General features: G+C 36.9%; 1 protein-coding gene across 1 annotated transcript in view; it reads left to right on the forward strand.

Annotated features, from left to right (window-relative positions):
• The window catches only part of nek5 (NIMA related kinase 5), a 35,072-nt gene extending 24,076 nt beyond the window's left edge, over positions 1 to 10,996 (forward strand). The window contains exons 13-23 of the mRNA XM_030124088.1: positions 96 to 166; positions 1,408 to 1,578; positions 2,129 to 2,207; positions 3,440 to 3,553; positions 4,032 to 4,112; positions 4,290 to 4,391; positions 5,600 to 5,668; positions 7,606 to 7,936; positions 9,146 to 9,265; positions 9,349 to 9,493; positions 10,577 to 10,996. Coding sequence (XP_029979948.1) covers positions 96 to 166; positions 1,408 to 1,578; positions 2,129 to 2,207; positions 3,440 to 3,553; positions 4,032 to 4,112; positions 4,290 to 4,391; positions 5,600 to 5,668; positions 7,606 to 7,936; positions 9,146 to 9,265; positions 9,349 to 9,493; positions 10,577 to 10,874 — 1,581 coding nt within the window. The 3' untranslated portion in view covers positions 10,875 to 10,996. The remainder of the gene's footprint in view (positions 1 to 95; positions 167 to 1,407; positions 1,579 to 2,128; positions 2,208 to 3,439; positions 3,554 to 4,031; positions 4,113 to 4,289; positions 4,392 to 5,599; positions 5,669 to 7,605; positions 7,937 to 9,145; positions 9,266 to 9,348; positions 9,494 to 10,576) is intronic.
• Positions 10,997 to 11,591: the final 595 nt, after the last annotated feature.

Raw genomic sequence — 11,591 nt, forward strand, 5'->3', positions numbered from 1 at the left:
TATGCATAAAAGTATGTGTTTATTTATACAACCTGTGTTCTTCCACTTGTTTTTGCTTGTTTGTTTGTTTGTTCATTATTTGCTGTCATTTTCAGCTTCTTCATCAAAGAGCAGGACAAGCAGCTGATCCAACAAACGTAGAGGCTGCATGGCTGCAGGAACAGCGGTGAGTTTCATCTAGTTTTGTAGAGGAGACTGACTTAAACCGACACCAGAATGCACCGAGACCAAGGCTCTCAGGAATTGAGACCAAGTCAAGACCAAGATCAGACTGGATACACAACAAGGGCATTGAGCCGGCCAAGTTCTACAAATATGAGACACTGATGTGGTTTAAGGGCTGAGATCATTCCTGTTTATAGTGAGGAACAGAATGAGGCAGGATATGGAAAGAATCAGGGACTGGCAAAAAGTTTTACACCTAAAAGACCTAAAGAAAAAAACCAGGACATAGGACCAGAAATGTAGACGTATCCCTAGAGCTGGTACTGAAATCCTGTGTCCTCGTCCAACATGAAACCGAAGCCTTTAAAAACAGGTTTAGAGCCAGTTTTGAGCCACTAATTAACCCTTTAGGAGTTTTTTCAAAAAATATTAAATTTTGATATCAAGATTTTAAAAAGCTGTACCTTGGAAGTGTTTAGATATAAAGTCATACTTTAAATGACAGCAATACTGGGTATGACCCAAGGTTTATGATGGGAGTAAATTTACTCAGCTAATTTGCATATTGTGATGTCACAGGGCGGCGGCCATATTGGACTGTGTAACTTTTAGTAAAATTGAACTTTGAACATATTTACGTGGAAGTTTTCTTTGTGTTTTTTTTTTTTTTTTCCATCTTGTCCTAAAAATACATGAACTTAAACAGTAGTAGAAAGTAAAATATTATAAGTTTTAGTATCTTTTTATCCAAACAGCAGAGTAGACAAATCTGTCCTTATCTATCCAAACTCAAACTAACTTTACTTACTTACTTAACCAGTTCAGGACCACGCCTTTAAACTGGATTTTCTTCTTCACTTTGAATAGAAACATGCTCTTAAATGGTGTTAGTACTGAAAGGGCACACGTCCGCCATCTTTTGGTGGGAGGTGGTAACAAGATTTGGTAACTGGAGTTATGGTCTGTTTCATTCAGTTATGTTGACTGTTGCAATATTGCAACTTTGGGGCTTTAAGGGTTAAACCCCCAAAGTTCCATTCATTCAGTGCATTCATCAATCATGTATTTTGATAAACAGACTATTCTTGACCTTTTCCACATGGTGTTTTACTGTAAACTCAGACTTAAAGTTGTCTTTTGCTGACATGCATCACTTGAGTGTTGGACATTTCTCACCCTATGACTGAAAATCCTCTCCATTCGTTCCTACTTCAGCCTAAACCTTCTGTCCCACCTCTGCAGGTTGGGTGAGCAGCAGCCTGTCGGGCACTACCAGCACTACCACGCCCAGCTGGACGCCTTCCAGTGCAGGAACAAACAGGACGTCCTCATCCCTCCTCCTCCACTGGTTCAGGACCGAGACAAGGATCAGGTGGAAAACCCCAACGCTCCTCCAGTGGAACCATATCAACTGTAAGAAAAAAAAAAAACACCAGAGGGACTCCAAGTCTGAGAATTCTGGACAGGGTCTGAGAATGTTCCCTTTAAGTTCAGAGAAGATTCTGGTCAAGGTAGAAGTTCTCCACTTCACCAGGTCCACCATATGGACAAAAGTATTGGGGAACATTGAATTCAGATGTTTTTTGTTTTTTTTTTCAATAGAAAATTCAAATTCATCACAGGATGAATTTGTAAAGTACAAAAATTACACTGAAGATATTAAGAGTCAAGCATGTTGAACTGGTTTTAGTTCAGGTTCCACACACAGACCTATGTGATCTCAAGTAAAATAATATCATAATAATCTATTAATAATGACTCCAAATTTTCTTCTTGGTTTAATGTGAAATAAATATGACCTTATGCCTATAAATAATGACAACTCCAATTATTTTCCTTTATTTTAGTGCAAAAAAACAACAACATTAATTTATGAAAATATTTACATTTACAAATTGTCCTGTAATAAAATGTGAATAAACTGAACAAATATAAACAACATTTGTCTTCCTCTTTGTGTCAGTGTGGCTGCAGCTCGTAACGAATACCTGCAGAGACGACAGGAAGCCAACCAGTACAAGCTGAGGGCGGAGAAACAGCTGGTGAGACTCATGCACCGACTATGAAGGATGTACTGACCAACTAATTAATATGGAGTAGGTCACCAGACTGAGATCAGATTAGACTCTACTTTTGTTACAGATGTATAAGTACAAGGCAATAAAATACAGTTAGCATTGAACCACAGCAAAATACACAGAATATACAGTATCTATGGCAAGGATGTCAAACTCATTTTAGTTCAGGTTCCACATAGAAACCAATATGATCTCAAGCACATTTACATTTACGCATTTGGCAGACACTTTTTTCCAAAGCCACTTACAGGGGAAGATTAACAATTAAGGTCTCTCTCTCTACTTTATTTGTAAAGCACTTTAAACCAACCTCAGTGGACCAAAGTGCTCTACAGAAGAATAAATAAAAACCAAAATAAAAGAATAAAATATAAAAATAGATTAAAGACATAAAACAGCTGTACAATTAAAAACAGTGCCGTACAGAAGAATAAAAAAGCAAAATAATAGAATAAGATACAAGAATAGATTAAAAAGATAATAAAACCTGCCTGCCAAAGGGTCCAGTCTGGCCAATGGGATGAATTTGTGAAATGCAAAAATTACACAGTCATTTTAGTTCAGATTCCATATTCAGGGCAATTCAATCTCAAGTGGATCAGACCAGTAAAACACTATCATAATAACCTAGAAATGACACCTTCTAATTTTTCTCTTTGTTTTAGTGTAAAAAATATACCATTATTTGGATATTTTTACATTTACAAACTATCCTTTCACAAGAAATGTGAAAAACCTGAACAAATATGATCAACCTGAGATGTCTTAAGAGAAGTAAGTGTAATTTTATCAATATTCTGCCTGTTACTAAATGTTTTGTGTATTTGTAGATCCACTGGGATCTGGATGTTGTAATGGACATATGGAAATGACAAATAATAGTAGTGGTAAAATTGCACTTATTTTTCTGAAGAAATTTCAGGTTGTTCATTTTCACATTTTTTAAAGGATAATTTGTAGATGTAAACATTTTCATAATGTAATTTTACTTTTGTGAGAGAAAAGTTTGGAGTTGACATTATTTATAGGTTATTATATTATTAAAATAGTAACATAACTCATCTGGTCCACTTCAGATCATGTTGGACTGTATGTGGCCCCAGTTTTTGAGTGGAAACAAGTAAAATTACCTTATCAAAAATGTTTGCATCTGCACATTATCCTTTAAGTTCTCATATTTCTGTTCTGCGTCTTAGGGTCTGCGTCCTTGTACAGCCGAGCGTAACAGGAAGCCCGGTTGTCATGGGAACGAAATCGGACATCACGCCAACCAGCACACACCGCAGGACAAGAGACAGGAAGGACAGCAGGTAGAAGACACACAGGATGCTCAAGGTTCAACAACTGATGAACACATTCAGCAAAGACGGAATGAAATGCATCCTGACTGTCCACATCTGGCATTAAGTTTTAGAACAACACAGTTTTTGCACACTTACGTATATTTAATTAGATTAGATAGTATAGTCTGGTGTAATTAAAGATATAAACATAATAAGTGTGCAAAAATTATGTTATTAAAATGATGTGGTCATATTGATAATATATTGTCTAATACATATTGCATAAATTTGCTGTTTTAATTGTGTTTTAGTATGTATGTGTGTATAATTTTTTTTTTTTTGTACTATTGATAATTTCTTTCCTGTTACTTTTTATTTTACTTGAATGGAGTGACTGTAACAAACAAATTTCCCCTGGGATTAATAAAGTATTCTGATTAGAACCATCCACATGTGACCAGATCATTTCCTGTTTCCAGATGTTAATGTTTGTGTTTTTCTGTAGGAGTACCTGCGTCAACTGGAGCTCATCAGACAACAGTATCATCAGGATAAAAGAGAGCTGAAGCAGCGAGTCGAAGCAGAGGTAGAGCGACATAAAGATGGTGGAGGTTGCCCTTTTTTTTTTTTTTTTTTTTTTTACTGTATTTATGGAGGTCAAGAGGTTCAAACAATATTGCCATTATTTGCTCTGTTTCATGAATCCACAGCTGCGTTTACATGAGCTTTTGTGCAGAATATTCTGATATTTCTACTGTTTCAGGCTCAGCCACAGCACAAACATGTGACCTTTGTGGTGGACAAACCCAGAGACCCAGAACCTTCTACAGCCCATAAAGACCAGCGCAAAGCCCCACCTGAACAGGTAACACATGACTAGAGTCCCCACAACAGCTGGGTTCTAGCTTAGTTTAGCTTCTAGCTCAGGGGTCGGCAAGCTTTACAACCTAAACAGTCAAGAAATCTGACTGGAGCCATGAGAAAAATATTTAAATCCATCTACGTTTTACCATGAGGTGGCTGCTCTGCTGTAGCCTATTTGTGATTAGTTTGTTACTTAACTTTGTATTTCCATTACAATAATGCAATGTCTGGTGCATTTATGAAATTATACAACTACAGTAAAGAAAATTCAAGATTTGTACAATTTTTTTTAATGAGGGATACTATTTCCAAAACATAATTATGTTGTGTAATGGAGAAAAAGTGCAGCTTTCATGTATAGTGGCTTACTTACAAACTACGAACAAATGCAAATTGAGCATCTTGTATTGAATTTAGCAAGAAAATAATTCATTTTGGTTTTTATGCTGTCAAAAAATTATTTTATTCTGTGTAAGCCCTGCACATTTTTGCAGATGGACAAAGTTAGAATAGACTTAAGCCTATAACAATGTTAACAAGTAATGACTCATTCAGTTCATTTCGAAATGTTCCTTATGTTTTTTGACCAGAGGAGCCATAGAGAGATGCTAAAGAGCCATACGTGGCCCCAGAGCCACAGGCTGCAGACCCTTGTTCTAACTCATCTTGATTAAACACAACATTAAAAAGTACAAACGAGGTACATGTGAGGGACAGATGGACCTATTTAGTTCATCGACTGCAACAAAAGGACAATTTGCACTGATTCCATTTGACTTCAGAGACTGAAACCTGTTACATCTGAAACTATACTGTTAAATAGTAAAAAAATAAAGTGCTCTTCTGCTTCACTAGCCCATGTGTTTTGGAATTGTCCTGGTATGAAAGCTTATTGGAATAATCAATTTCAAACAATGTCCAAAACCATGAAAAAACAGCGGAAACCAGATCCAATTATTTCTATCTTTGGAAAATTTAAATCAATCAATCAAACTAATGTGAGATCCCCTTAATGTTCCCTGTACTGTTTGTGTTTGTTGTTGTATACATACCGAATACTTTGTCCTTGATCTATATGCTTTATGAAAAAACCTAACCTTAAACAGAATTATTAAAAAGTGACAGATAAAGTGTTGTTCTCAAAGCTGAGTCTGTTCAGACTTCTGTCGGCTGCAGCCTGAGATGAGGTCTGTGTTCTTCCTGATGCAGGACGTTGAATCAGCTCTGAGGCAGATCAGACATGAAACCAGAGAACAGAGGAGGAAACACCACGACAAGGTGACAACGCCACACCGACTGCACACATCACACTGAACATAAAGAGCTATGGAGACCAGTCCAACATCTGCCACTAGTCCCACTTTTCGGATTAAATCTGAATTATTGAACCTTTCTGCTGCAGTGAACAAGTCAGAATTCACCAACAAGCACAAAAACCTCCTCATTCAAACCCACTGAACTGTTTCATTTACTGTAACTCATCATTCATCCATAACTGTAGCGTTAGTATTTGACCTACTTCAGACCACATTTAACCCACAGTTTACAGATTATTTTTAAATTTATGTACTCTAAATACAGAAACATTTAATGACAAAAATCTAAATAAGATAAGACTATTTATCCCACCGTGGGGAAACACTGGTCTACAAGGAAAATGCTTCCAGAATAAAAGTAATGAAATTTTACCACATGAGAGTCACTGATAAAGAAAAATCAAGTCAAAAATGCTGGTTGGCTGAACTTTCCGAGATACAGCCTTAGGTCAAAATGTGAAATTCAAGAACTAACGAGAGAATGGGTTCGACTCAAAAGGAATATTTGTCTCAGAGCTACAAGATCTACTTCAAAACACTGTCTGCACATTAGAATACATTCACTTTACAGGTTCTATTTAGTGGAAGATTTATAAAACTATTATATAAATGTACATAAACCAATATATGTGTGTAATAACACTTTATCATATACCTTGAAAACATCAGCAAACCGGCACTTTTGTCACATGTTTTCCAATTCTTATTAAAATACGAAACATTTAGCACATTTTATCTCTGAAGCAAATCATTTCAAAAAATTTGTAGACCAGTGAAATTTCAGTTACAGCAGCAAAAATACCACAAGTAAGTGCAGATAAAAAGACAGGTAGAAAACAAAACACAAACGAGTGAAAAAATGAAAATATAAAGAGAAAAATAAGAAATTTGGTATGTATATAAATATTTATGTTTATATTTATGTATATAAATATTTATATACATACATAGGATTAAAAATTAAATATTACTTACATATTTACATCATCATGGCTGCACATGTACATGATGTGATATGGGGGGGGGGGGGTGAGGGGGGGGGGGGGGACTTCCTGGGAACTGTTTTAAAGTGTGATGGCTGTGGGAGGAATGACCTGCCCAGTCGCTCTTTCTTACACAGGGGGTGTGTATAAATAATAACTTCAAAGATGTAAAATTCAGTCTGTTATGAGGTGGAATCTTTTCATCTGCACATTTCACTGTTGTTGTTGAACCAGGGTTGAACAAACTTCAGAATTTAATTCAATTCAATGAATGAATTTGAATTGCCTCCACCCTACAGGATGTTGAATTAAATTAGAACTGGAATTACGGAAAGTGGAGTTGAATTCAGAGAAATTCATTCTCATCACATATCAGTGAGAATATGACACTTTGCACATACATTGTTCTTCCAAAATGGAAGTACAGACTCTAACATTAAGCATACATGCCCTTAATGATCAATAATTAGCAATATCTTCATTTCAAAGTAATCAATTGAAACAATGTATTAAATGCAATTACCATGTCCTTTACAGGGTAACGTTGTTGCATCTAATGGTCAACAGTTCCTCAAATGTTTTGTCATTGAGGCGGCATCGTTCTGGTCTGAATATGTGTATGAAATTCATGTTGTAATCATTTGTAATATATGCTGAAAAGCTTCATTGTTAAATACACTTTAATTATGTATCATGAATTTCTTTGAATTTCATGGAATTCCAATTCTACTTCCTGCCATTTGAATTGGATTTGCAATTCCATGTCCTGTTTGTAATCTCAATTCAAATTCCAGAATTGAAGTGGAATTTAGGGGTCATTCTCAATTCAGTTCTGAATTTTGTACAACCCTGTGTTGAACTAGTGAAAAATGTGCCCTGTCCTGAATCCTGTCATTTTGTTTTTTCTTTTCTACAGAAGGGGATCATGTTTGAGATCAGGTTGGATGATGAAGACACAAAAGAAGAAAAGAGGAAGAGGAGGAGCAGGAAAGTATTGATCCTCCTCTGTTTTCACTGTAGACATGTTTTTCTTTCTGTCTCTCATTATGTCCCTGGTTCTCAAACTCAACAGGAGACGGACCTTCTGAACCGGACACTGACCTTCCAGGACGGAGCGGAGCTGAAGCTAAGGGATTGGACGGAGGCGAGGAAGGGGTGGAGCCACAGGACGCCTCAGACTCTGCTGGACGCCCTCGCCAACATGGACGTCATGTCTGCGTCCAACACTGTGGTCCAGACGGAGACAGGTACAGATCTGAGCAGCAACAGGAGGGTTGAAGATGGTTTAGAGTCTCAGCTTTTTCCTTCCATATATTTAGTTCTTAAATCAGCTGGAGAATCCAAACGAATCTGCAGCCGATACGTTCAGATCAGACATTATTCATCGGGTTTTGCTTCTTGATGTTTGTCCAAATATTTACCACGGTACATCACTTCATCAGAAAATGTTTTAACAGTATTAACACATGTTTGACTTCATGAATCAACGCTGATGAAAAGGAGAACTAAAAAAAACAAAACAAAAAAAACCCCTAATGCTTTGCTCTTATTTATTGTGAAAATAAACCACAGTGCAGATAATTTCACTGTTTAACCCTTAAAAACCAACAACTATTTTTGTGGCGCCTCACCTTTTTCTCCACTTTTTCTCCACCGTTCCTAAGTGACTTCTCATTCATTCTAATAATATCCTGAATATTAAATTATCATGTAGATGTTCATTAAAGCTCAGGGTGAATTCAAATGTCATTATATTAAAACAGGAAACTAAAGAAAAAGTGACTTTTTCAGTAAAATATGTCCTTAAGTGAACATAAAACATCCATGGGTTTTACTGGTGACTGTGTTTCCGTGGTAACTACAGAGCCTCTGAACATCCAAATGGGTCCCTTATTTTGTAATTTTTTTAATTCATTTTGTTCATTTTATTAGTTATTTTGTTAATTTTTCTACATTTTGTTGCCTATTTTATTTGTATTTTTTTTCCATTTTGTTCAGTTTGTGGCTTATTTTGTCCATGTAACTTGATTTATTATTCATTTTTGGTCATTTTATTGATCACATTGGCTGTTTTTTGTTCATTTTGCTGCTTATTTTATTGTATTTTACTTCATTTTTGTCAAGTTTTTTGCTTATTTTTTCCCACACTGATTATTGTGTAAGTGTTTTACTAATTTTTGTTCATTTTCTACATTTATTATACATATACATAATATCAAGTGTCTCCATCCACTGTCATTTGTCAAACTCCATTGGTTTTACTGGTGAATCAGTCGCATTGAGCTTTGGACAAGACCCACCCACCCAGACTAAACAGTGGTTAAAACCGTGTTACCTGTGTGATTCAGACGGTTTTCTTGCTCTTGTTCTGATCTTAAAGTGAACTGTTCCAGAGGTCAGCGTTGGTCCTGTAGAGCCCCTGTTCTGTTAACATCTTCCATCCCACTCCCACTCAGGTGAGGAGGGGGCAGTGGGTCGTAAGCACTGGGCTGACGGACCGCCCAGGACGCTGCTGGACGGCCTGGCCCAGGCTGAGCTGACGGCGTCCACTCTGGGGTCGATGATGGCGACGGCAGGTCTGACGACAACAGGAAACACTGATGAAGACAAAATACAACGTCAGGGTTTCATCAGACTGAGCTGCTGTGTTTTCTCTCAGATTTAGAGGAGAAAGACAAAACAGAAGAGAAGAATGAAGAGGAGGAGGAGGAGGTAAAAGAGCAACAGGTAAAAGAGGAAGAGGAGGATTCAGACGTGGAGAGTGATGAAGAGCGTCTGGAGCCGAGATCAGACGACGACGACACGTAAGTCAACGTTTCTGTTGTAGGAGTTGGTCTTACGCTTCATGTTATAAAAAGGTCGTATTATTTTTACAATTTGTTTTAGGTCAAAAGTTTGCATGATTTTTTAAATTCTGACCCAGCCACTAAAATCAACACGTTAAATTCTTACACTAACACTCTTCTACCAAGTGAGTACAAAATGCACCCTGACACATTTTAGAACATTTGACCAAAAAATAATAATGCACATTTACCACATTTATTGTTAATCACTGACATATGCCAGGATGAAAGAAAAATCCAATCCAATTTTTATGTAGAATACTGCAAAAAAAAAAGTTTTGTTTTTTTTGCATCAAAAATAGTTTGTTTCCACAAACTACAAACATGGCATTAAAGGGTTAAAAATATGACAGTTATTGATTGATATTTTCATTTACAGCTCAAGTTGATGATATACAAAAAAATGTTAAAAAAATTAAAAACAAACTGTATGAAAAACATTTTGACATGACTATGGGGCTGTGCAGATTATGTGCTGTGGGTGATGGGACGTCTGTGGGCGGGACTTCAGAGGGTTAAACTTATAATGGAACGTATAAAAGCGTTGATTCTTGATTGTGATTGGCTGAGCAGTGTTTGAACCTGTGATAAAAATCACTGTGAACCGTAACCTCTGTTCCTCTTCCTTAAATAATCCAGTGGAAATAAAACATAATAGTTTGTCTGAATTAATGATCTTCTCATTAACTGAATAAATCTCTTCCTTAACACTTAAAAGACCCCAAACTATTTCTGTAGTGACTTCCAAATGACTTTTCCTCTACATTTAACTTATCCTAGTGATTTATCACCGTTTATTATAATATTATTCTCTGCATTTTTCTCATAAAAGCTCAGAGTAAATTTAAGAAAACTGAGGATGAAGTGACTCTTAATTTTGTGAACACCCTGGAAACACATTTAGTATCAGGTCAGATGTTTCAGTTCTGACTATACATCTGGTTCCAGGGTCTTTTCGTCACTAAACTTCCTTTTCAGATCCTTCACCTGTTCTTTAAATGAACGCACAAACACTCACTGCGCTTTGGTTTTGATCATCAGGAACTTCGAGGAGTCGGAGGACGAGCTGAGAGAAGCCGTGACGGATTCTATGAAGAACCTGTTTGTCATGGAGGACGGGAGCTCGGACGAGGCAGAGGTGCATGATGGGAAGGAGGAGGAGAAAGTGGAGGGAGGTGCGGTCAATCCTACAGATGTTCAGCAAACCCAACCTGAGGAGGCGTCGCCTACAGACGCCAGCGAACAACCAGCTGTTTCCTCTGAGACGGAAGAACATGGCGGTCCAACAGACTGTGAAGGCAAGTCCTCCGACGACCAAAACACAGCTTTAGATAATTAATAAGACCAAGGACAAGGGTGAGACACCAGCAGGGAGGAGATCTGAGGAACATAGGAACATTAGACCAGGTCCAGGAGCAGAAAACCAACACTGAGCCTGTTTACATGACCATTAGACAGTAATCAGATCATTGGAATGTTCAGATCTGATGCTTTACATGCACTTTTTTTTTTGATGTTTTAGTGATTTATTCCAAACATGCAATGAAATTTAACATATATGCACTTGCAAAACATACATAATACAAATATCAAGAATCAGAACAATCGTAGTCAGAAACACTTCAGACACACCCTGGTTTAGACGCTCCAGTCCATTATCGGATTTCTCTGAGTTCGTGCAAACTTAGGGATGTAGAACCAAACTTCCTATTATCATCTTCTGATCATGTTTGACTACGTAACTTCCGTTCACTACGATTGTAATTGTTTTTACACATGTTCAGATGTAAAAGAACTAAATAAATCAGATTAACCTGTGTACATGCAGCAAGACATGGGAGTATTAGGACAAATCCAGGTGTGTTAATCTGATTCCTAATAATCAGATTACTGCTGTTATCTGATAAAGCAGATCAGATTGTACTGTTTACATGATCACTAATAATCTGATAACTCCAGAATTCAGATAATGATCAGAGTATTAATGTGAATGTAAACAGGCTCAGTGTAGCAACACGATTAACTATTGTTTAATTCCGTTAAAACGCCCACAAAT

The sequence above is a fragment of the Sphaeramia orbicularis genome, chromosome 21 (assembly GCF_902148855.1).
Source record: "Sphaeramia orbicularis chromosome 21, fSphaOr1.1, whole genome shotgun sequence".
Classification (NCBI taxonomy): Eukaryota; Metazoa; Chordata; class Actinopteri; order Kurtiformes; family Apogonidae; genus Sphaeramia; species Sphaeramia orbicularis.